This window comes from Ammospiza nelsoni, chromosome 9, assembly GCF_027579445.1.
Source record: "Ammospiza nelsoni isolate bAmmNel1 chromosome 9, bAmmNel1.pri, whole genome shotgun sequence".
Classification (NCBI taxonomy): domain Eukaryota; kingdom Metazoa; phylum Chordata; class Aves; order Passeriformes; family Passerellidae; genus Ammospiza; species Ammospiza nelsoni.
In genome coordinates this window covers 4,303,171-4,329,522 of record NC_080641.1, presented here as the reverse complement: position 1 = coordinate 4,329,522, position 26,352 = coordinate 4,303,171, and the positions used below count along the sequence as shown (strand labels likewise).

General features: G+C 53.8%; 1 protein-coding gene and 1 pseudogene across 1 annotated transcript in view; one reads left to right on the top strand and one right to left on the bottom strand.

The window, feature by feature from the left end:
* The window catches only part of LOC132076992 (zinc finger protein 420-like), a 98,494-nt gene extending 84,154 nt beyond the window's left edge, over positions 1 to 14,340 (top strand). Inside the window, 2 exon segments of the mRNA XM_059478427.1 lie at positions 13,148 to 13,934; positions 14,019 to 14,340. Of these exon segments, the coding sequence (XP_059334410.1) occupies positions 13,148 to 13,934; positions 14,019 to 14,340 (1,109 nt within the window).
* A 5,320-nt stretch (positions 14,341 to 19,660) lies between these two features.
* On the bottom strand, positions 19,661 to 26,035 carry LOC132076991 (serine/threonine-protein kinase pim-1-like; annotated as a pseudogene).
* Between the last annotated feature and the right edge of the window lie 317 nt (positions 26,036 to 26,352).

Below are 26,352 nucleotides of genomic sequence, written 5' to 3'. Positions count from 1 at the left end.
ACTCTATCCCATTTATCTTCCTATTTGAAAACAGTACTAACAGCAATGAAGTATTATAAATCCTTTTATTTTCTGAGCTGCTCTTACTGGCAACCTCCTCCCAGTGAGCCCCTCCCAAAAGGGGCTAATTTAGGAACCTGTTTACATGTGCTCTGGTCAGTTCTCATTATTTATTTCTCCCTGCCCTATCTCGCTTCCACTCAAACCTCTTTTCACAGAACTTCACAGTAGTTTCTCAGTTTTCCTCCTACACACACACAGCTCCAGGTGGCAGATATCAGATGTGATTCCCAAACACAAGCTCTAAGACCTTAGGTTCTGAATCCACTTGACCAGAAACCTCTAATTTACACTCGGGGCAAGTGCCCTGACATTTATTAGAACAGCAAAACAGCAATACCAGTGTTTCTCATAAACACCGCACTGCAATAATACCTGCACATCCAGCTTTTGCCCACAGGCCATTCCCGTGTTCCCTGGGGAGACGGGGCAGCCAGAGCTGTCCCTGTGCCCAGAGGACAGCCACTGTCACCTCACACAGCATGCTAATCAAAAACGTGACATAGACACTATGTTCTGATCAAACAAAATATCAGTCTTTTCTAGTTCTCTTCTTGCACAATCTAATTAAGCACTGTGTCTACTTACACTTGTTTTACTGTTTTGCAAAAAGGCTGTGCTAGTCACAGCCGAAACTCTGATATGCCCACATGTAAGGTTTTCTGTGCTGTTTAGGTGGCCTGGAAAGGCCCAGGGATGGCCTTGAAGAGCCGACGCTTCAAAGGACGAGGAGAGACTTCTGATCTTGTCTCGGTCTTGGTGTTTATTAATTGTTTATCTAAAAGATTTTCTTTCAGCCCGACAGAGGTCTGCACAGCGAGTCAGCCATGGGCACACTGCGAGCCCCCGGGGCGGTCACTTATCTTTATACCCTAAGTTACATGTACAATATTTATCATTTCTCCCCAACACCTTCTACCCTTATTAACCGGTGCACTTTTAGTAATAACCAATCCCAAAGTGCCACCACCACCACAGAAGATGGAGGCCAAGAAGAAGAAGAAGAAGGACAGGACACGCCCCAATTCCTCCATCTTACTTCTTTAGACCCCCCTGTACCAAAATCCTAAACCCTGTGTTTTACACTTTAACTAACTTATCCCTTCACCATTCACCCAGTGAATTCCTCCCAGTCCTCATACAGGTCTCATCTCCTGTGTAGGATCAAAATCCTGCCACCAGACACTTCTGGCAACATTCCAGGATTCCCGAGCCCCCCAAGGGTGGTCTCGGCCTCTCTGCACCTCCATCCTGAGGTGCTGAGATCCCACACCCACAGACACAAACACTCGCACCCCCCCCTTTATCTCAAATTCACTAGAGCCAAGGCTTGAATTGCTGTGAGGGGGAGAATTCTTGGAATTCCTTTAACTCGCTTTATCGTAGTTAAGCATAAATCACCGTACATAAATCACCTATGTAAAATGCTACCCTTGTTGCAAACAAAATCTTAAAATCTCCACAAACTCTACTATACAATCTGAGAATCAAATTACCACAATGCAGCAGAAGAAAAGCACCACACAAAATCACTGGGAAAGGGCATATTTCTCAAAGTGCTCACTTTTCTCAACACAACACAGCATACCATAATTCAGCATTTACTCACATCAATTTTTCCTGGACACAATCAGAATAACGGCACACAGTCTAGAGAACAAGTCCAAACATCCAAGGCAAAGGAACTCTCTGAGCTCATACGGTTAAAATGTACCAAATCTACACAAATCACTACATTTAAACACAATAAATACCATCACTGACATTCCTCCACTCGCTTCTCCGCAGGGCACTTCTCTCCCTGCCCCCGCAGCCTGCTGCAGCCTCGGGCCTCACTCGGCTGCTTCAAACACGGGTAGTACTGACCCCCCCGCACCGTATAGCACTGTAGATCTACTCTCTTTTATACACCATACACTTATACACTTGCATGATTAGAAACAAAGTGCACTGACCACACAATGCATTAACCATACAGCAACACAGTGTCCGGACATCACACACACACACACACACACACACACAAACAAAACACACACGGGCTCAGCAGTTCTGCTCTATCAGAACAATGAACCCCCAATACACACATACACGGGTTCACCCGGCTCACCCCCAGAGCCCCTAGCGGTTCCGCTCTATCAGAACGATGAACCCCGTCTCTAATACAGCTGCTCTATCAGCTGAACCCAGATGTCTCTGGGTGGTTTACTCCCTTGCTCTCCTTTCCCTCCCCCAGGGGCCCCTCAGTACATACCATATCTTCCTCCGCAGGCCATCAGGTCCTTGTCTGTCCTCGCAGGTGGCAAGTGAGATGAGCAGAGCCCCACCAGGAAAAAAATCCTAGGGCGCGCCTTGGAGGTCCGTCTATCCCCCCTGCCCCTGCGGGGACAGAGAACTCCTGGCTTGGCTCGCCATAATGTTTTGCGGAGAAAAGAAGAAACCTCACAACTTTATAAAAGTTGTAAAGCCCGGTATGCCTTTATTATGACGCGCGCCAGATACAAGCCTCCCCAAAAAGGCATGCGTACCCCTGAAGACTTTAGGTCTCCTTTTATCCCCCTTCCAAATGCATGTGCATACAGTTTCACAATAGGTTCCTACATATTCATTCCGCATGACATTTAGCACCAGTTCTTCTTTATCAAAGGAATTTCTATGTCGGGGGCAAATTGACCCCGTGGTCTTTTCTGTTTTTCTTTTTTTGTCTCCTTGCTGTCTCGGCATGCGAGTTTTTCCTTCAGCTCTGGCCTCACAGACTTTTCACCTTTCTTAGACACTTCACCTAATTCAGAATGGATCTTTACTCTGTCTCAGTCAGAGGGCAATTGCTGAGGCTGCCAGGGCGCTGCTCCTGCCGTGCCTGCCAAGGCAGCTGTGCAGGGCAGGGTCAGGCTCCAGCAGCTGGCTGGGCTCCCCGAGCAGACAGCAAAGGCGGCTTTGCTGCACATTCTGCAGCTGGGAGCAGAGGGAAGAAGGGAAGGGAGTCCCTGACAGAATCCTGGAATGCCTGTGCCTGGAAGGAACCTGCCCCCAGACCCCAATCAGGCCCAGCCCTGGATGTCCCCTGAGACCCCTCCAGATCCTCTCCCCAAACCCTTCCAGAGCCCTCAGAGCCCCTCCCCAAAACCTCCAGAACCCTCCCAGGACACCCTTAGGACCCCCCAGAGCCCTCCCCAAACTCCCCCCAGGACCATCCCAACACCCCCAGACCCTCCCAAGACCTTCCTACGACCCCACCCCAAAACCCCCCCAGGCCCTCCAAGGACCCCCCCCCCCCTCCCCCTGATCTCCTCTCAGGCCCCTCCCGCTCCTGTCCTGAGCCCGGCGGGTCCCAGGGGCAGCGGGAAGGGGTGGCCGCTTCCGGCTCGCCTCGGATTGGCTGGGGCAGCGCGGGGAAGGCGGGCCTTGCTGAGGGGACCGGCACCGTGATTGGTTGTTTCAGTGATGTACGGCGCGTTGATTGTTTGGTTCGGCGGGGTGCGCCGCCATTGTTGAGAGTCCGTGCGCGCGGTGGTGGCGGGAGATTGTGAGGGGAGAGCAGGGCTGAGGTGGGACCGGAGGGAAACTGGGGGGGTTTGGGGCATGTCTGAGGGGAAGTTGGGGATTTTTGGGGGCATCGACGCAAAATAGGGGGGTGTGCATGCGTTTGGGGACAATGAGGGGGTCTGAGGGGGCTTTGGGGAGCCTGGGGGGAAACTTGAGAGGGTCTGGAGCATTCTCAGGTGGGTTAAGAGGGATCTGAGGGGAATTTGGAGGGTCTGAGGGGATTTTGGGGGATTTCGAGAGAAACTGGGGCGTTGTGAGTGGATCTGGGGGGTTTGAGGTGGCTCTGGAGATATGTGGGGGATTCTGACGGAATTTCATAGGATTTGGTGGGGATTGAGGGGTCTGAGGGGGATTTGGGGCAGTCTGATGAATTTGGGGGGGTCTCAGGTAGGTCTGGGGTAAATTTTCGGAGGAAATGGGGGGGGGTCTGAGGGTCCTGGGGAGGTTTTGGTGTCCAGGGTGGTCCTGGGCCAACCCTGGGGGAGCTCTGGGGGGTTTGGGGTTCCTGGATGGGGGCCCGGGGGAGATTTGGGGGTCCCGGGGAGTCCCAGGCCCACCCTGAACTGGGGTCTGGGGGTTTCGGCGGGAGGGGGCACAGCAGGGCTTCCCCTCCCCCCTCCCTGGTTTTTGGGGTCTCCCGTGGTGCCCCCTCCCCAAAAAGCTCTGAGGGCCCCCTGAAGTGGGTCCTGTTCCACCGGCCAGTGCCCCCTGATACAGGACAGCCCCACTGAGTCTGGGGGGTTTGGGGGGATTTGTGGGGATTTTGGGGTTTTGGAGGATTTTTGGGAATTTTGGGACAGCTTTTTTGGGCTTTGGGGGATTTTGTTGGGGGTTTGGGGGGAATTTTTGGGGAGAATTATTGGGTTTTGGGATGGTTATGTGATTTTGGGGTGTTTTGTTGATTGGAGGGGTTTGGATTTTAGGTGTTTTGTTTGGGTTGGAGGGGGGTTTTTGAGTGGCGGGATGTATTAAAATTTTTGGCAATTTTTTAAAATTTTGGTAAGTTCCACTGGGATTTCTGGAGATTCTCTGGGGGTTTTGAGGACTTTCTTGTAATTTTTTGGGATTTTTTGGGGTTTTCGTGGAATTTTTGGGGACTTTGGAGCATTCCTTGGGTGTGGGGAACGGCTGACAGGCACCAAAATCTCCTTAAAACCCCCAAAAGTCCCAATAAAATCCACAAAATCCCAATTAAATCTCTCAAAATCCCATTAGAACATCCTAGAATCCCAATAACAGCCCACAAAATCCTTTGAAGTCCCAATAACACCAAAAATCCTGATTAAAATCTGCAAATCCCCGAAAAATGTCCTCAAAACCATAAAAAGTCCCACAAAATCTCCCCCAAGATCCAAAGAAATCCTGGCAATACCCAAAAAACCCCACAAAAACCCCCCAAATCCCAAAAAAACCCAAATCCCTTATGAATCCTACTACATGGGATCCTACTACATGTGAATGTTACCACAATTCCAATAAAATGCCCCAAAATCTCCTAAAAATCCCAATAAAACCCCCAGAATTTCTGAGAATCCCAAAAAATCCTAAGAAAATCCCAGTAAAACCCCCAAAATTCAAAAACAGACACAAAAATTTCTATAAACCCCCAAACACTCCCAGAAAAACTCCCCCTCAAAATGCCAATAAAATCCCCCAAAATCCGCAAAACCAGCCACTTCCAGTCGATCCCGGTATGATTCCAGTCGCTCTCAACGAGATCCCAGTGTAACCCAGTATGGACTCAGCTGCTCTCACTGTGATCCCAGTGTGATCCCAGTTGCTCCCAGCATAATTCCAGTTGTTCCCAGTTCCTCCCATTATGATCCCAGTTGCCCCAAGGATAGTTCCAGTCCCTCCCAGCAGGGTCCCAGTTGTGCCCAGTTGCCTCCAGGGTAGATTCAGTTTCCCCCAGTATCGTCCCAGTTGCTCCCAGCATGATCCCAGGTGTTCCCAGTGTGGTTCCAGTCCCCCCAGTATGGTTAGAGACACTCCCAGTTTGTTTTAGTTACCTCAGAATGATCCCAGTCTTGCCCAGTTACTCCCAGTTTCCTCTAGCATAATCCCAGTTTCCATCTGTTGCTCAAAGGGTGGCCGCAGTTGCTCCCAGTATGATCCCAGTTACCCCAGTTAGAGTCTCAGTCCTCTCAGCATGGTTCCAGTACCTTCCAGCTGTTCCCAGTTGCTCCCAGTGTGTCACATTTTCCTCCCAACATTGGCCCAGTAGCTCCCAGTAAGCCCCAGTCAGGTTCCATTCACACCCAGTATAATCCCAGTATGAGTGTAGCCACTCCCAGTATGATCCCAGTCACTTGCAGTCTAATCCCAGTGTCTCCCAGTCACTCCCAGTCTGATGCCAGTGCCCCCAGTGTGATCCCAGTTGCTCCCAGCATGGGCCCAGCTGTTCCCAGTGTGCTTCCATCACTCCCCTATGGTTACAGACACTCCCAGTACAGTCCCAGTTGGACCCAGTTGCCCCTGCTCTAGTCCCAGTCACTCCCCATATGATCCCAGTCCCTCCCAGCATGGTCCCACTCACTCCCAGTTGCCCCCAGAGTGATCCCAGTTGCCCCCAGTGTGGTCCCAGTTGTTCCCAGTGTGGTTCCAGTCCCCCCAGCATGGTTACAGACACTCCCAGTATATCCCAGTTGCCCCCAGCATGTCTGTAGTCATTTCCAGGCACTGCCAGTGGCCCCAGTAAGGTGTTAGTTATCCCAATATGATCCCCCAGTCATGCCCAGTATATCCCAGTTGCCTCCAGCATGCATCCAGTCCTTCCCAGTTCCTCCAGTTTGCTTGCAGCATCGTCCCAGTTTCTTTCAGTTGCTCCCAGTAGCCCAAAGTGTGATCCCAGTCTTTCCCTTTCAACCCTAGTATGATCCCAGTAAGCTCCAGTTTGATCCCAGTCACATGCCAGCCCTCCCACTGTGGTCCCAGTGTAATCCCAGTTGCTTCAATTTCTCCCAGTATGGTCCCAGCTGCCTCCAGCATGGTTCCAGTTGCTTCCTGGATCAACCCAGTCAGTCCCAGTTTGACGCCATTTGCTCCCTGTGTGCTCCCAGTTGCTCCCAGTCAGGCCCAGAATGGGGGATGATGCGCAGGGTGTGTTCCCAGTCACTTTCAGTTACTCCCAGTATTAGTCCAGTCCCTCCCAGTATGATCCAAAGATGAGGCCAGTGTGCTCCCAGTACCTGCCAGTATGAACCAGTTGTGCTCCACATGGTCCCAGTTGTTCCCTTTCACCCTCACTTTTGTTCCACTCACTCCCAGTATGTCCCAGTGGACCCCAGTTCCCTCCAGCATCTTTCCACTTCCATCCAGTATGATCTCATTTGTTTACAAGCACTCCCAGTCAGCCTCAGTGTAGTGGCACTCACTACAGTATGATCCCAGTCACCTCCAGCATGATCCCAGTTGAAGTTCAGCAGTTTCCGATCACCTGCAGCATGCAGCCAGTCACTCCCACTACCTCCCAGTTGCTCCTATCATGTCCTCACTTGCTCACAGCTACTCCCAGTCATCCTCAGTATAATCCCAGTCCCTCCCAGTGTATCCCATTTGCCGCTAACATGGTCTCAATTGCTCCCCGCAGGCTCCTGCTCACTCCCAGTATGATCCCAGTGTCCATCAGTGCGATCACACGCTGGCCTGCAATGGCAGTACGATCCAAGTATGATGTCAGTACAAACACAGTACAATCCCAGCCACTCCCAGTATGTTCCCAGTATAATATCAACACAAACCCAGTACAATCCCAGTACGATCCTAGTATGATGTCAGTACAAAGCCAGTACAGTCCCAGTCACTCCCAGTAGGATCCCAGTGCAGCCCAGTCCCTGGAAGTGCTGCCACTGCTGGGATCCCCCAGCCCTGTGTGCGTTCCCCCCTGGCGGATGTGCCGAGAGGAGCCCCAAGGGCTGGCAGTGGCCAGGCAGGGTCCCCAGCAAGGCCCAGTTGGGATGTGCAGCCCCCAGTTTGCCCAGTTTGCCTCTCCTTTGGCCCGGGCCGGGTTCCCCCCGCCCGCAGAGGCTGGGAGCAGCCGAGAGCCCCGCGCTGCCTATCCCGACCTGTCCCCGCTCCTGCCACGGGCTGCCAGGGCTGCGGGAATGGGGCACCGAGGGTGTGGCTGCTGCTGGGGGAGGAGGAGGAGGTAGGGAAGGGCAGGGATGGAGGGGGAGGAGGAGGCGGGGTTAGGGGGAGGAGGGATGGAAGAGGAGAGGGAGGAAGAGGAGGGACAAAGGAGCATCAAGGAAAGGAGAAAGAAGCACTCAGTCGTGCCTTCCTTGAATTCTCAGCCCCCACCGGTGGGATCATCGCCCCCCACAAAGTGCAGGTGAGCGGCGATTGGGGGAGGGGGGGGGAGCTCAGCCCAGATATCCCGGGGGGTCCCTGGGTTGGGTTTTTTGGGAGGATGTTTGGAGAATGAAGCAGTCCAAGGCTGAGCGGAAAAGGCCCCTTGGGGGGACATCGGGGGGGTGCTGGTGGCGGCTGCCGGCAGAGGCAGCCTGGAGGAGCAGAGCCCTGTGTCCCCCAGGAGCCCAAAGTGGGGAGCCCAGAGAGGGGGGAGCACCGCCATTGGCGGGAGCCTCAAGAGCCTGGAGAGGGGCAGGGGGGACTCCTTGGAGCCGCTGCAGCCCAGAGCAGAGAATGAGGGAAGAAGGGAGCCCAAACAGCCCCGGCATCCCGAAATGGGGAGATGGAAAACGGGGAACTTTTTGGATCGCCGAGTCTCCCAGCAGCCTGGGCAGGGCGGGCACCGAGTAGACGGGGGACCCCCAGTCCAAGCGTGATCCCCAGCAGCTGGGACAGGGGGGAACCTCCCCGGGCACCTGCGGGATGGGGGGCGATGCTCTTGGGTTCCAGAGTTAAGGCAGCGCTGGAGCCGCACGATTCCGGCTGTGCTCTGCTCCCGCCGCTTCCTGCTGCCGCTCCGCCTCTTCCTCCCTCCTTCTCCTCGTCCGGTCCCGGAGCCCTCGCAGCCGGCGGGAGGAGCGGGGATGGAGCTGGGTCAGGTCGGAACGGAGCGAGGGGTGGGGGGGATGGCATCAGTGGGAGTGACTGGGCTGTACTGGGATCATCCTGGGAGCAGCTCTCGGGTGACTGAGTTCTACTGGGACCATACTGGGATCACACTGGGAGTGAGGAGGAGCAACACGATAGCTCCAGCGCTGGGGCTGGGGGCGCTCCTGGGGCCCGGGGGGCGGCGAGAGCTGAGGGGGATCCCCAGCACCGGGACGCTCTGATCGCCCATCCCGGAGCATCGGCGGTTCCTGAAACCCCATTCCTGGGCACCGGGATCCCCCCGCATCCCCATTCCCGGGCAGGGGATCCATCCTGCACCCCCTGATCCGGCACCAACAACCCCCGCACCCCCATTCCCGGTCAGGGGATCCACCGTGCACCCCCTTATCTGACACCAACAACCCCCACACCCCCACTCCCGGGCATGGGATCCACCCTGCACCCCCTTCTCGGCCATCTCGCCTCTCCCAGCCCCTAGAGCCCCCTTTTCCTTCCCGCAGAGACCCCCTGGACCCCAATTCTTGCCTTTCCCAGCCCCCAGCCCCTTCTTTCCTTAACACCGACGACACCTGGGACCCTTATTCCCGGCCATCCCGGGTTTTCCCACCTTTTGCTGGGAATGGGGACACCAGGGACCCTTGGAGCTCCCTTTCCTGCATGCAGGAACCCCCTTAGCCCAGCCTGTGCCCCCTCTACCCACTGCAGCCTCTGCTTTTCTCAGTCCTGGAACCCCCAAACCCTGTTCCCTGCTCTCCCAGCTCTCCCTTTGGTTCCCCCTTTGGTTCCCCTGTGCCCCCCAGCCTCCCAGTCTCGGTGTCCCCCCAGTTCTGTCCCTGCGTTCCCTGCCCGTGGCGCTGTCGTAGCCTGGCCTGGGGTTCTCCCAGTTGGTGTCCATGGGGTCTCTGGCTGGGATCCCCTTCCAGCGGGATCTCGGCACAGCCAGAGCCGGCACCACGAGCGGCACTGGCACGGGGCCACCGGGGAGCTGCTGCAGCTGCATCCTGCCATTCCCAGCTGCTCCCAGTTCCTCCCAGTGGCTGCGCAGTCGGCTCCCAGCATGCACCTGGCAGCTCCCAGCACCCCCCAGACGGGGACCAGTCACACCCCCTACAATCCCAGTCTGATTGTAGCTACTCCCAGTATGATCCCTGTCAGTCCCAGTATGATCCCAGTTACCCCCAGTATGATCCCGGTCACTTGCAGTGTAACTCCACTCACTCCCAGTCTGATGCCAGTGGCCCCCAGTGTGATCCCAGCTGCTCCCTGTCAATGCCAGTATGACCCTAGGAGCCTCCAATATAATCCCAGTGATTCCCAGTCTCTCCCAGTATATCCCAGTCCTCCCCAGCATGCTTCCAGTCCCTCTCAGTTCCCCTCAGTTGCTTTCAGCATGATTCCAGTTGCTCACAGCCATTCTCAGTCAATCCCTGTATGACTCCAGTCACCCTCAGTGTGATCCCAGTCTCACCCAGCATGGATCCAACTGCTCCCACTGTCAAACCAGTATGATCCCAGTTGCTGCCAGAGTAGTTCCAGTTGTTCCCAGTTCCTTGCAGCATGGTCCCAGTTGTCCCTAGAATAGTCCCAGTCCCGCTCACCGAGGTCCAACTCACTCCCAGTTGCCCCCAGCATGGTCCCAGCTGTTCCCTGTGTGCTTCCAGTCCCCCCAGTATGGTCACAGACAGTCTCAGCATATCCCAGTTGGCCTGGTACAGTTCTAGTTAGATCAGAATGATCCCAGTCTTTTCCAGTTCCTCCCAGTTGCCTCCAGGATGATCCCATGATCTGGCAGTTGAACAAAGTGTGTTCCCAGTGGCTCCCAGGATGACCCCAGCAGGAGCAGTAGTCACTCCCAGTATGGTTCCACTTGCTTCTTGGATGATCCCAGTCACTCCCAGTATTATGCCAGTGGCCCCCAGTATGATCCCAGTTGCTCCCTGTCAATGCCAGGATTACCCCAGGAGCCTCTAGTATGATCCCAGTGATTCCCAGTGTCCCCCAGTATATCCCAGTCAGCCCCAGCATGCTCCCAGTCACTCCCAGTTCCCCCCAGTTGCTTTCAGCATGATCCCAGTTGCTCACAGCCACTCCCAGTCACTCCCAGTATGGTTCCAGTCACCCCCAGTATGACGCCAGTCAGTCCCAGATACTCCCAGCATTATTGCAGTCATGCTCAGAGTGACTCCCTGGCACTCCCAGTGTGGGCCCAGTTGCTCCCAGTCACTTCCAGTATGGTTCTAGTCAGAACCAGCACCTTCCCAGTCACTCCCAGTATGATCCTAGCCATTTCCCATAGGATCCCAGTAGGATCCCAGCATGGGCACAGTTGCTCCCATGATCATCCAGTGTGGCTCCAGTTGCTGCCATTTACCCCCTTTGTGGTTTCAGTCTCTCCCAGTGTATCCCAGTTGCTCCCAACATGTTCCCAGTCATTCCCAGATGCCCTGAGTTGCTTCCAGCCTGATGCCAGTTGCTCACAGCCACTCCCAGTCATCCTCAGTACAGTCCCAGTTGCTGCCAGTATGATCCAGTATGATGCCAGTCACTCCCAGCATTGGCCAGCTCCTCCTACTGTGATCCCAGTAGGATCCCAGTAGCCCCCAGCAAGGTTCCAGTCACTCCCTGTTCCTCCCAGTGTGATCCCGGTTGTCCCAGTATAGTGCCAGGTACTCCATAGATGATCCCAGTCCCTGCCAGCATGGTCCCAGTCATGCCCAGTTGTCCCCAGTGTACCCCCAGTCATTCCCACTCACTCCCAGGTACCCCCAGCATGGTGTCCCAGTTCTCCCCAGCATGGTCCCACCTGTTCCCAATGTCGTTCCAGTCACCCGAGTGTGGTTAACAGACGCTCCCAGTATATCCCAGTGTCCCTCAGCATGCTCACAGTGATTCCCAGTCACTCCCAGTAGAAACCAGTCCCAGTGCTGCCACTGCTGGGATCCCCCAGCCCTGTGTGCGTTCCCCCCTGGCGGATGTGCCGAGAGGAGCCCCAAGGGCTGGCAGTGGCCAGGCAGGGTCCCCAGCAAGGCCCAGTTGGGATGTGCAGCCCCCAGTTTGCCCAGTTTGCCTCTCCTTTGGCCCGGGCCAGGTTCCCCCCACCCCCAGTGGCTGGGAGCAGCCGAGAGCCCCACGCTGCCCATCCCGACCTGTCCCCGCTCCTGCCGCGGGCTGCCAGGGCTGCGGGAACGGGGCACCGAGGGTGTGGCTGCTGCTGGGGGAGGAGGAGGAGGGAGGGAAGGGCAGGGATGGAGGGGGAGGAGGAGGCGGGGTTAGGGGGAGGAGGGATGGAAGAGGAGAGGGAGGAAGAGGAGGGACAAAGGAGCATCAAGGAAAGGAGAAAACCACGCGGTCATTCCTTCCCTGAATTCGCAGCCCCCACCTGTGGGATCATTGCCCCCCCCTCACCATCGTGCAGGTGAGTGGGGGCGGGGAGCTCAGCCCAGATATCCCGGGGGGTCCCTGGGTTGGGTTTTTTGGGGGGATGTTTGGAGAATGAAGCAGTCCAAGGCTGAGTGGAAAAGGTCCCTCGGGGGGGACATCGGGGGGTGCTGGTGGCGGCTGCCGGCAGAGGCAGCCTGGAGGAGCAGAGCCCTGTGTGCCCCAGGAGCCCAAAGTGGGGAGCCCAGAGAGGGGGGAGCGCCGCCATTGGCGGGAGCCTCAAGAGCCTGGAGAGGGGCAGGTGGGACTCCTTGGAGCCGCTGCAGCCCAGAGCAGAGAATGAGGGGAGAAGGAAGCCCGGGAGCCCAAACAGCCCCAGCATCCCAAAATGGGGAGAGAGAAAAAAGGGGAGCTTTTTGCATTGCTGGGACTGTCAGCAGCCTTGGGAGGGCAGGCACCGAGGAGAATGGGGGCCCCCAATCCAAGCGTGACCCCAGCAGCTGGGACAGGGGGAACCGCCAAACACCAAAGAGGAAGGACCAGGGACAGGGAACTCCTGGGAGGCTTTTCCAGGGCTGAATCTTGGTGTTTGGGAGGTTTTTATGCCACCCAGATTGCCAGTGACTCCTAGAGATGGACTTGGGCAGAGGGACCTTCAAACTCAATGTGCTCATCCCTTGTTTTCCCCAAACCAGGATTTCCCATTCCCAACCCCTGGGAGGCTGTGAGGAAGAGGAAGATGCCCCAGGACACGGAGACAGGTCAGGAGGAAGTCAGTGCCCCTTTCCCCTCTGTGCTGCTCCATCTCCCAGCCCAGCATGGCCCCCGGCTGCAGCACAGCCCTGGGGGATCTCCTTGCCCTTGCCTGTGGCATGGAGGCAAATCCCTGTCCTTGTCCTTCCTCCCCCAGAGCAGGAGCTGGGCATGGAGAGCAGGGAGGACAAATGCCCACGGCAGAACCTGGTGGAAGAGGCCGTTTTGAGCGGCTCCACAGTGCAGGAATCCAACGGGGAGGAAAAGCCCTGGAGATGCCGCACGAGGAGGGGCTGCAAACGCAGCTGGCGGGGATCTGAGGGGGAAAGAGCCAGCCTGGGCCGGGAAGGCAGCCAGAGATGGAGCCAGAGCTCGGAGCTGGTGTTCCATGAGCAGCTCCATGATGGGGAGAAACCCCAGAAACGTGTGGAGTGTGGGAAGAGGTTCCGGAGGAGCTCTGACCTGATGAAGCACCAGAGGACCCACACTGTGGAGAGGCCCTACAAGTGTGATCAATGCAGGAAAAGATTTAAGACCAGCTCTGATCTCCTCCAGCACCAGCGCACGCACACAGAGGAGATGCGCTTCCGCTGCCCCGACTGTGGGAAGGGATTCAGGCACAAGTCCCATCTTGTCATGCACCAACAAATCCACACCGGGGAGAGGCCCCATAAGTGTGAGGAATGTGGGAAGAGCTTCAGCCGGAGCTCCAGCGTGATCCGGCACCAGGTAATCCACACCGGGGAGAGGCCCTATGAGTGTGGGCAATGTGTGAAGCGCTTCAGTTTGAGATCCCACCTGATGAGGCACCAGGTGGTCCACACTGGGGAGAGGCCCTACGAGTGTGAGGAGTGTGGGAAGAGCTTCAGCCGGCGCTCCACCCTGATCAGGCACCAGAGGACCCACACTGGGGAGAGGCCCTACGAGTGTGATCAATGCAAGAAGAGATTTAAGTCCAGCTCTGATCTCCTCCAGCACCAGCGCACGCACACAGAGGAGAGGCCCTTCCGCTGCCTCGACTGTGGGCAGGGCTTCAGGCAGAGCGGCCATCTTGTCATGCACCGACAAATCCATACTGGGGAGAGGCCCCACGAGTGTGAGGAATGTGGGAAGAGCTTCAGTCGGAGCTCAACCCTCATCAGGCACCAGAGGACCCACACTGGGGAACGGCCCTACGAGTGTGGGGAGTGTGGGAAGAGGTTCAGACACAGCGCCAACCTGATTCAGCACTGGAACATCCACACTGGAAAATGGTCGCACAGGTGTGGGAAATGTGGAAAGAGCTTCAGGCAGCATTCCCACCTGATCTGCCACCAAAAGATCCACACTGGGGAGAGGCCCTACAAGTGTGATAAATGCAGGAAGAAGTTTAAGACCAGCTCCTGTCTCCTCCAGCACTATCACATTCACAGAGAGGAGAGGCCCTTCCAATGCCCCGACTGCAGGAAGGGATTCAAGCACAACTCCACCCTCGTCACCCACCGGTGCATTCACACTGGGGAGAGGCCCTACGAGTGTGAGGAGTGTGGGAAGAGCTTCTTACAGTGCTCTCACTTGAACAAGCACCAGCGGAGCCACCAGTAAGAGAAGCCCTGCGAGTGCCCCGAGTGCAGGAAGAGATTTGTGCGCTGCTCCAGCTGCATCCCCCACTGGAGGAGGCACTTTGGGCACAGCCCTGGTCACTCATATTCCCTGTGATCCATGGTGGGAACATACCTGGCTGCTTCTCCTTTCCATTTGGCCTGAATTTTCTTCTGCTTCATCTTCATTTCTTAAAAGCAGCCAAACAGTGTTAAATGAATGAAATTGATCAAAGATGTCCAAAGTCCCTCCATTAATCAGGAGTTTGAGGGGGAATTTAGGACTTGGGATACATTCTGTGTGGAGTGGCTCTGTGTCTAAGAGGCAGGAATTTGATTTCACCCTTCTTGTGTTGCTAAGAACTCCTCCCTTGACCCAAACCCCAACTCCAGCCCTGGGATACCCTATAAAAACCCCATGGCTCTGCCTTTGTCCTGTCTGTCGGGGTTCAGAAATGGATTCTGGAGCTTTCTGAAACCAAGACTCAACTTGTTTGTTTCTGGCATCAGCAGCTGCAGCCTCCCTGGATACCATGAACTCTGGAGAATGGGGGCAGCCAGTGAGGACAGGTCCTGGATTGCAAGATCAGTGTGTGTTCTGTTTGCCATCTGTCAGAGGTAGAGCAGTTATCTTCTGTTCATTGGGCAGTTTATCTCTTCCACAACCAATCCTCCCTCCAGGAGATATCTTCTGATAATGGACTGGCCATTAATTATTAATTATCTGCTGTTAATGGGACATTGAGTGTCCCTGCATGGGTGATAAAATGACATCCTGCCATTGGGTGATGTTCTGTCCAGGAGGAGGAGCCAAGCATTCCTACCTGGATAGAATCTGAGGTTTGGAATTCCACAGCAGCCTTTTCACACTGGATTCCCAGAGGATCAGCCTTTTCCCACTGCATTCCCAGAGGAGCAGCTGTCTTCTCCACTGGATTCCCAGAGGAAGACCAGGCCCATCTGCAGCACCCTGGACCTTCAGAGGAAAACTCCACCCTTCTCCAGGATCCCTGCCCCAACAGAACCACCCCTGGCACTGCATGAGGGCTGCAGCCACCATTCACTGGGACTGCTGCCAACAGCCTGACCCACAGGGTGTCAGGTACTGTTCTGACTCTGTCAGTGGTTTTGTTTGTTTGTACTACAGCATTTGTATTTTTAATTTTTCCTTATAAAACCTGTTATTCCTATTCCCATATCTTTGCTTGAGAGCCCCTTAATTTCAAAATTACAACAATTCAGAGGGAGGGAGTTTACATTTTCCATTCCAGGGGAGGAACCTGCCTTCCTTAGCTGTCACCTGTCTTTTCAAACCAAGACAATAACAGTTACTTTAACACACAGATATAAAATACATTTTAATATCTTTGAAAAGCCAATATTATAATATATGTGTATAACGATAGTGACCTTAAAAACATGGGGGTAGAAAGCTTACGAGGAGGGGAATTTCCAGTAAGGGAAGCAAAATTCCCAGTACTGGGACTGGGCCATGGGACCGACATCTACCATCATTCAGCGAGAGGTTTATTTTTATGGATATGAATTATAATATTGGCTTTTCACAGATATTAAATTAGATTTTATATGTGTGATGTTAAAGTAACTGTGTTGTAAAGATATAGTTTTGTTTTCTGTCATTAATTAAGCTTAGTGAAATAGCTGCTTGTGTTAAACTGCCTGCTTGGATGGGATAACATCCAATGCACACAGGATGTGGACGCCTGTACAGATCTGCCAACTATCAGCACTCCCCGTCTGAAGGCAGAGTGGACCAAGGCCCAAAAACTGGAGGTGATAAGAATGGACTAAAACCACAACCAAGGAATCTGCATGCCCTAAAAAGGCAGATCCAAGGAAGAGCCATGCTAAACCGTTCTTGAAGCATGTAAACTAGTTTGGGGGTAAAGTTTGCTGTGCATGAGGGTCTATGAATATGCAACAGGCTGATGTAAGGGGAAAGGTATTTCAGGGGGATCCCAGGTGCCAAGATGCACCCGGCAGTGATAACCTTTGCTCCATGGTCCTGGTCTCCCATTGTCCTTTATTAAACTTTTTACATTTTCACAGGAGAGTGAACGTGTTTTTCACATTTAGGAATGGTTTAAGTTCTTTTGTTTTTCATGGGAGGGAGTTTTGAAGAGCTACAAGTGGCTGATCTGCCTGCAACAAGGACCATTTTACGGGCTCTTTTCAACTTTCCTGACACGTCTGCTGCAGCTCATGGAGGGTACAGCCCTGGAAGCTCGTTGGGGGCGGTAATGGATGATTGCAGGCAGCGCCTCGATGCCCTGGATCAGCGGTGCCCCCTCCTGGGAACCCCCACATTTTGGGGGAGAATTTGGAGGGTTTTGAGGAGATTTGAGGGATATTTTGTCTGCGTTTGAAGCCTACGCCAAATTTGGTGTCCGGGAGGTACCAAAACCACCCAAAATCCACCCAGAATTTACCCAAAATTACCAAAAATTAACCCAAAATTTCCTCCAAATCCATCCTCTGGGGGTTTGGGGGAGATTTGGAGGGATTTTAGGGGAATATTAGGGGGGAATTTTTAGTGGGTTTGAATCCTACGCCCACTTCGGCATGCATGAGGTACCCAAACCCCCTCACAAAATCCACCCAAAATTTTTCCTGTGGTGGTTGGGAGGAAGTTTGAGGGGGTTTGAGTGAATTTGGGGGTTCTGGGGGAGATTTTATGGGGGTTTTTGGCAGTCATCATCATCCAAAACACAACACCCCATGCCAAAGCCTAGACCAAACCCTAAGGACTGTGCCCCCCATGGAGAGGAGATCAAAGAACTGCACCCCTTCCGGGGGGGAGATCAAAAGCCAGAGGAGACTGAGCTATTAACTCATTAAGTAAAAACGTATTCATTTAATCAAGTATCATCATTTCTGTTAGTTTATCCTTTGTGATTAAGTCTCAAATGCTTTTCTATTCCTTGTTAATTTAGCTGAATAATATTCATTTTGGTTTTGTAAACTATTAAGTCATATTCCTGATCTTATATATGTGATCCCATATGTCTAATAAACCACAAACTTACAATTTAGCAGCAGTTTTAATTGAGATAAAATAATACTATCGAATAGCATCCAGTAGTTACAAAAAGAAATTTGGCAGTGGTTCAGATAAAGCATAAGCAAAACCCATCGATCGGGGTATGGAGAGGGCTTCCCACCCTGCCTCACATGCAAAAGGCAAAAGGATCCCAACACAACTTATATACTGTGTGCTAATACATATTCATCAATATTTTCCTGTAAATCTCCTCCTATTTCCGATTCTTGAAATCTACATCACCACAGCACACACAGCGCATGCTTCCGCAGTGGCTAAGGGGGCTTATGGCTCTTTGGTGCTCTTCTTGGAGGAAGGCCAGCAGTCTTCCTCGCTGTCCTCTGAATAACCTGGCAGGTTGTGCACGTGCCCCAAGTCCTGTGTTATGTAAGTGAGCACTGTGTTCCAAGTAAGCCTTATTATTTTATAGATAAGAGCACTATTTTAGACTCCCTGTCTGGAATTGTCCCAACTTTATTCATGTCACAGCCGATCCTGTCCTGGGAGTTGTCTTAACTTTGTCTTGATGCCAATTCTGACTTGGGAGTCTTCCTAACTTTTGTTCATCAAGGCCAATTCCAATCTCCTGTATACTTTTTCCCACATGTATCATCTACAAAGAAACCCATTTGCTTCATAATATTAATCACATTTACATTTCCAATTATTTTCCAAAAACATTGATATAATTACAATTTTCTTAGCATGAACCACATCCATTTATCACAGAAGGCCAAAAGCTTGGAAAAGGATGAAAGAAGCGCTCCGATGATGACAATGACAAAACAACCCAATTTATTTTTGACAGCAAATGAACGCCAGCCGCCCTCCAGCCCTCCCAGCCTGGCAGGCCAAGTGGGGCCATTCCCATGGCATGAGGTGCTGGCAGCCTGCGGAGAGAAACCAGAGACCCATGGTCAGTCGCAGCAGGCTCCTGTCCCCCTGTCCCGCCATGGCTGTGCCCGGGCCAGGCTGCTGGCTGTGCTCAGAGCCCAAACCTCCCAACCCATTCTCTGTTTTTAGAGAAGGGCAGCGGGGCAGGCCACGTTCCACCTCCTCTGCTTAATCACAGCACAGCAACCTCCTCAGCAGCTGCAGGAGCGGGATACCCATGTGCCCGCTGCCACCTGCCTGGAGCCCTTCTGCCAGCCAAGCTGTGGAGCCGGGTGCCCACCTCTGGAGAGCTGCTGCCAGGAGAGGAGCCGATCATGCACCAGGTCCTTGTCCTTCTAGAAGGGGCTGTCCCCGCAGACCATGGCCCCTGGGGTAGCACTGGCACTGGACGCGCTCCACGGATGCTGCAGGCGCTTCCCCATCCGGTCCGGGCACCAGGTGTAATCCTCCTGGGAAAAACAAAGAACAAAAGCATGAAAGTCAATTCAAAACTAGACCTGGGAACAAGAAAAAGCACAAAGCCTGTCACTGTTTCACAAGCCTGTGGAGGGTCTGACCACTCCATGTGAGAATTAAACCTGTCCATGGGTGGGGAAAATCCCCACCTTTCCTGCCCATAAATGCAGCCCTTCCTCAAGGGCTTTCAGACCAGCTGGGGCACAGCTTTGGAACTCATCCCCCTCTGCTGTCCCCCATGCACATAGATGGATGCTTTTGTCAGGCTGGTTGCCCCTGCCTCAGCCCGTGCCAGGCTGGCTGGTAGAAGCTGTCAGCAAGACCAGGAGCCGGCTCCCCTTCCACAGCACCTGTCCCCTGTCCCGCCAAAAAGCAGCTCGGCGGCCGGCAGAACAATTAATATTCCCCAGCGCTGCTGAGTGGGGAACCTCCAGTGCATGGCCAGGCCGAGCCCTGCCGTGCCTGAAAGCACCAACATCCCCCCACCCCTGCGCCGGCTGAGGACTCATCTTGATTCCATCGGGGCGCAGAACGTGTCTTCCATGCAGGGGCCACAGCCAAAGCAAATCAGCCCTGCCCTGCCAGCGGCCAGCTCCAGGATGGTGTTCCCAGCTCCATGTCGTGCTCCAGAAGAACACGCCAGCTGTGCCTCGGCTTGTGGGGACATCACAATGCCATTGAGCTGCAGGGGGATGTTTCCCCTGTCCCAGTCCGTGGCACCATCACCGCACTGTCACCACTTCTCCAATGGGATGGGCAGCATGGATCCGCTCCCTTCACAGCTCACGGGGACCAGCTGAAGCATCTCCTCGGCTGCACTCTTTCCTCAGCACTGCGGTCGCAGGGAAATGCTCCGGGGTTTTCTTCCAGTGCCACGAGACGCGTGCTGGTGCTACTTGCTGGCTCCTGGATCCTACTGTGCACAGGGATGCATCTCTGCTGTCTCCTGGGCCAGGCAGGGCTCCTGCAGCCAAGAATGCTCAAAAAGGTCTTCCAGTGATGGCCTGTCTGTGGGGTCCATGCATCAACACCACCTGATGAGGTGCTGGCACTCTGCGGAGAGAAACCAGAAACTGCCGCTCAGCGGGACAAGGCTCCTGTCCATGCTCTCCCACATTCCACAGTGCCCAGGCCACACCAGGAGTGCTCAGAGCTGCACCCAAAAGCTTTCTATTGATCCTCTCTTGCGGATGACACCAGCAGAGAGGCATAGGTGCCACATCCTTCAGCTAAGCCCAGGAGATCCACCTCCTCACCAGCTGCAAGAGCAGGACGCTTATGTGCCAGCTGCCCCTCCCAATCCCGTTCTTCCCCTCATGCCTTGAAGGCACATCCCCACCTTGAGACACCCGTGGCGGGAAGAAGAACTGGCCCCGGACCATGTACTCGTTGGTGTGGAAAGGAAGGTGCTCGCAGACCAGCTCATAGAGCAGGATGCCCAGGGACCAGATGGTGGCTGGCCGGCCATGGTAGCAGCCAAAGAGGATCCACTCTGGTGGGCTGTACTCCGGTGTTCCTATGGGACACGGGCGCAGCTCATCAGGCCCATGCTTCTCCCTCCCTCCCAGCCAGCTCCCGTTCCACAACAGCCAGCCCCTGCCCTGCCAAAAAAACAACTTGTCTGAAGCTGGCTGAAAAAGGATTCCCCCTCCTTCTCTCCCTCCTTTCTTCCCTCCCTCTTCCTCCTCTGCCAGTCAAGGGGGGAACTTTGCTGCCCTGCTGGGCCCCGGCTTTGGGCTCACCTGACATCTGGGTGTAGAACGTGTCCTGGAGGATCGTGCTGCAGCCAAAGTCGAGGAGTTTCGCCTCACCCGTGGCCAGGTTGACAAGGGTGTTCTCGGCCTTGATGTGGTGGAGCAGGACACCGCGGCTGCTGCAGCGCCACACGGCCTCCAGCACCTGGCGGAACAGCCCCCGTGCCACGGGCTCCGTCAGGAACCGCCGCTTATGCAGGAAGTACCAGAGGTGCTGACAGTGCTGCGGATGCTCCATGAGCAGCGCAAAGCCCTCAGGCACCTCGAACCAGTCCAGGAGCCGCATGATGCTGCAGAAGCCAGGCCACGACACCTTCCACAGCAGCGCTGGCTCCAGGGGCACAAGGGCGCCCTTGCGCTGCGGGGGGACAATGATGCCGTCAGCGATGGCAACGATGCTGCGCCGCACCTCGGGCAGCCCCTGCCCGGCCCCGCCACGGCTCGCCATGGCCCGGCCCGGGGCGCTGCGCGGCCCCTGCTCACTCCACGCTCGCTGCCCTCGCAGCGTTCTGGCTGTCGCCCTGCCGGGCCTCACCTCAGCCCCGCCCGGCACGCCCCGCTGGCCCCGCTCACTCACCAGCCATGCCCACTCCAAGATGCGCTCCCGGGACACTCCCTTGATGGCCACCTGCAAGCCAAGGCCAGCGGCGGACTTAAGATCATGCTTGGTTAAGCATGTGTAAGCTGGAGAACATGCAGAATAAAAAAATCTTTTTTCTTCTTGGACCCTGATCACATGTGTATGTCACGTCCAGCCTAATGGTGACAGTTGCCCCATCTCTGGGTCAAGAAACAAGTACTGTCTGACAGGTAACTTGTCTACAAACTGAGAAAGAAATTAGTACCTGGGCATGCAGATTTCTGAAGGGAGGAAAGAAAAGTGTTGACAAGAATAAGCCTAAATTTTAAATGCCTGAAACACTCAAAAATTACATGTTTTGGGATATTGTACCAGATGTTACACAGGGTTCAAACAAACCACAACTCATTAGTATCTGGACTTCATTGCCCACTATGCTTTGAAATGTTGCTAAAGGCATTTTGTGTCAAAGATCCAGTTCCTGTAGGTCACTGTAGATGTAGATCAAAATCCTACCAAAAAATCCGTGTCCAAACCAGCAAGAGTGAGACTTTTGTCCTTGGCAGTAGCTTCCAGGTGCTCCTGGAAACTACCAGGCCTAGACACAAAGATGTGTATTTAACAAAGGGAGAGAAGCACCATGCTTAACTCTAACTGTGACCTTTGCTAGCAGATCTTACTAGCAGGTAATAAATTCCATTTGTTCTGCTCTTAGCCAGAGCCAAGATGGGAATCAAAGTCTAGATCACAGGAGAAGATCACAGTAGTCTCAGCTTTTCCAGAAGAGGAAAAATACAAAGGATAGTAAATTTGCGTTGGGTTTATAGGTTTTTTACAGATCGATAGACAAGTGATGAAGCTTAAAAGATGACAGCAAAGGAAAATCAACAGATATGCTGAAACTGAGTGAAGAGGTAGGAGACTTCAAATTAACTGAAAAGCTCCACAGAAAGCTTCTCTACTTTTTGCAGATGCTTCAAGTTTTAAATGAAAAACTCTAGCAGCATTTCCAACTTCTTTTTATCAATTCTAGAATAAAGACAATGAAAACTGTGTACTCCTGCTTACAGTATGAAGGAAAGCACAGGAAGCCATTAGAGTAAGAACAATTGTGTTTAGAAGGCTGAGGCAGCCTTAGGGGTAGGAGGAATGGGGAGGTGTGGAAATCAGGCCTGTGGACACCATTCAAGGAGCATCCAGGCCCTGAGCAGTCCCTCACAGTGGGTATCCCAGCAGATGGAGTCCAAATGGAGCCACAGCTGGGTGGGAAAAGTGCCGGGCTGGTGAGCCGTGGTTATCAGGGGCTCCTGCATCAAATTGCTCCCTGACAGGTGTGGTATGCTCTGTGTGTGTGTGTGTGTGTGTGTGTGTGTGTGTGCCCAACAGCTGGCAACAGCAGGCTGGCCCAGATGTGGGAAAAGACCAAGGAGGCAGCAGAGTGGGAATGGGGCTCTGAGGAGGCCCTGGTGGTTGCACACACCTGTGGGGGATGAGGCTGGCCCAGATGGTCCCTGGGGCTCTGGGCTGAAAAGGGGGGAAAAGAGAAGCAGGGAGGAAGGGCCAGATGCCGCTATGAGAATGCCGTTCCATCCCATAGGTGACATAGTGAGAGGAGGGTGGGAACAAAATGGTGATTGCTGCTGATCACCCTGACATCTCCAAGACAAGAGGCCCAGAAAGGACTGCACATCTGCCTCCTAGTGTTGTCCTGAATGTGAGCTCATCTCCTGGCATTCATTACCCACAAGTCTCACAGCTTCCCATGGGCACTCCACACTTCAGGCAAGCAAAGCTGCTTACCTCACTATGTTCTTTGGGCCTCTGAAAGGGACTGTCCCGTTAGCTACAGCCTGGCAAGGAAGGGAGTCTTACAATACTCTGGATATTTTAGACTTTTATTGGCAGTCGGGCTGAAACAAAGTATCCCCTCACTACTCCATCTTCATCCTTCTGTCCTGCAGGTGGCCTGTTCAGGCTGACAGCTTGGAGCGCCTGCAAGCTCCAGTCGGGCTGCAGCCCAGCTTTTCCTCTCACAGCTTAATTCTTATTATGACAATTCCTTCATTTCTACTTAAAAGCTTTCCTAAATTTACAACACTCTATTCTAAGCTAAACAATCCTCTTTTATCTAAGCTATCTACGTTTCACAGTCCTTAAAACTTGATCCCTATATTTCCTAATTTTTTTCAACTCTCATCTTTTTGAGAAAGAAAAAACAACAGAGCTTTAAACTGAACCTAACACACACCTAACTTAACCTAACCTATCTAACACCTAAACTGAGCAAATATGTAAACTGTCACATTTCCTATCTATGGCACAGCTCCTCTTAATACTCGGGGGATGGCTGAAGCTCTGCCTAAAGATGACACATCCCCTTTTCCCTCCTCTCGGCTGGTGGGGCATAAGGGCCTCCTCAGGCCCTCCTCAGGTGCAGGTGTCTCCTCTCCAGTCTTCCTGCACTTGCTTGGCTGAAATGATCAGAGCAGCCAGGCTGGAGGCAGGATGGCCTGAGGTCACAAAGGGATGCTGCCCATAGGAAAAAGAACAAAGAAAGAAACTCTTACTTTCCATGATCCCACCCTCACGGGCTCAAGCAGGATTCCCTGGCTACCAGGAAGACACACCGAGAGCACCGAGGGCAGCGTGTCCCCCTGCGCCTTCCTGTCCTGGGAGCTGTCTGCGCCACGTGGCCCACACTCCTCCTCATCCCTTCATGCAGGTGTCCTCAGCTGACAGAGCTTTTTGCCCCTTTGCTTTTTCTTACCTGCAGGAGTTCCTGGGCAGACCAGCGCCTGTCCTCGTCTGCCTGCAGGCAGCAGCGGAGGAAGTCACACAGGAGAGCTGAGTGGTGCCTGGGCTTCTGCAGTTTTGGGGGCCCGTTCCTTTCTATCAGTTCATAAACCTACAGCACAAGGATGCAAGAGGACACTGCGGCTGCTCCTTTGCTAGCCACATCAGCTCTCTCCACACAGAGCCCTCTTGCTAAGCTGCACCTTACCCTGAGACGGGCTTCCCCCTCGTAAGGAGCTTCCCCTTCCACCATTTCCAGCCCCATGATCCTCAGGGACCAGATGTCCACTTTGGGGCTGCAGGCTTCTCCTCTCACCACCTCCGGTGCCATCCAGCTGGGAGTGCCGATGCTGGAGCTGCACTTGCTGCGCTCAGGGCTGAGCTGAGCACAGAGGCCAAAGTCACCGAGGACTTTGAGGACAAAAACAGAGCCTGTCAAAGCCAGCTACCACTGGCAAAGCGGCCAAAACCATTGCCCACTCCAAGTCTGACCAGGCCATGCTGAATGGAGCTGAAAAAGCAGCTGAGCTCTCCTGCCACGCACCTGGAGCCAGGCAAATAAAGCATCGGCCACTTCCAAAACACCCTCACCATTCATGCACTGGCCTAGCGGCACTTCTGCCCAAGTGGCACTCACCAAAATGCAAGCGCACGGCATGTGCTGGAAATGCTGCAGCCCAGCAGGGATATCCACCCAACTTGACAGATCTATCCATGCCCACAAGGACGTTGTTGCTTTTGATGTGTCTGTGTATGACTTGGCGGGAATGAAAGAAATGCAGTCCTTGCAGGCACTGAGAGAGAAAAAGGAGGGAGGGAAAGTTAACGTGCACGGTCTGATTTCATCCCACCAGAAAGGAAAGAGCTCAATGGGATTGACGACTTTCTCAGGCAGCTGTGAGCGAGGGCGCAGCATCATGGTGCTGTGTCCTGGTTTAGGACAAATTAGGGGAAATCTCCAAAAGGGAGCCCCCCAAAACAAAACAAACCTCCAACCACCCCTCCCCCAATACCGGGTTCGGGAAGGAATTTCTCGGAGGAGCAAAGTGGAAAACAAAACCTATTTATTTACAAGTAACAAAAGAACACTCCCCAACACAAGAAAAGAAAGAAAACAGACTGTGTTGTGAGGGCGTCAAGCTTCTGTTGCAAGCTCCAGGTGTCCTGGACGTCTCAGGAGCCGGTCCAGTATCTTCAGGGGAGGGTAAGAAAGAGGGAGCAAGAGAAAAGAAAAAAAACAGCGCAAAAAGCAGAAAGCAAGCAAGCAAAGCGGCTAGCCAAGCCAAGCAGCAAAAGCCAAAAGCAAAAAGGCCTGGTCAAACACTCCCCCCTCTCTTCCCTGCCCCGCCGCAGCAAGACGGCCGGGGGGGGGGGGGGAAGAGAGAAAAGGCACAGCTGCCAGACACAACACACGATATTGGGATAAAGGCTGTCAACCCACGACATGCTGTCACCAAGAAGAGCTCGCTGCTTCAAAACTCTTGGAAGTTTGTTCTTGATTTCCAAGCAAAGGCATCTGGGCTTCCAAAAGTTCCACCAGCCTTCAGTAGGAAGCGCATCACCTTTGGCTGGGAGGCAGCATGGCAAAAATTTTTGGGGAAGACTAGTGGCAGCAGAGGAGGAAGCAGCACCTTAGAGCTGTTCCACAATCCATCGCCATTGGGGCTGCAATGCTATCCTTTGAAGCTAACACCAGCTCCTCTCCCTTAGCTTGAAATTCTGCCACCTGCATGCTGTCTTCCAGTGGCAAGGAATGTAGGACAGACAGACAGGCTCCAGGAAAACATTGCCAGGCAAAGCTGAGAAGAGGAAGCAAGTGAAACCAAGCAAGTGAGCAAGCACCAGTGCCACAGGACAGACAGGATGGAAGAGTGCAAGAACAGAGCCTGAGGAGTGCGGGGACAGCGGCAGGCAGTTCACTTCCCATGCTCTTTCTTCTCCTGTGTGTCATGAGAGCAGCAGCAGCAGCAGCAGCAAAAGAAAGGTGAGAGCAAGAAATCTCGGCTCTCCCTAACCTCCAGCTGGCAAGCAGCATCCTGGGCAGGCTTGGGGAAGCACAAGCGGGATCCCTCACCTCCCGATAGGCAGTGCCTATCTGTCCTTCCTCCAGGTACACTGCCCCAAGCACATCAAACAACGTGCCACCGTCCATGAACTCCATGGCCAGTCAGAGCTCCCCATCCACCAGGTAGCTTGAAAGAAGAAAACCACGGCATGGAGAGACAGCAAAGTGCACAGCCTCAGTCACCCCAGGGCCTGAGCCAGGTTTTTGCAACTGCTCTCCAAGCTACGTGTACCACAAAAGATTATTGAACACCAGCTCCACCTCCTCCCACGCTCTGGAGACCAGCAGAGAAATCATCACCAGCTCCCTTCTCTGCCAGTGACCAAAGGGCATTGTCTCTTGGGGCTTGCACTAGCTAAAGCTACATTGACACGAGAATATGCCAATCTGTCTAAGTAGGCAATGATATTGGG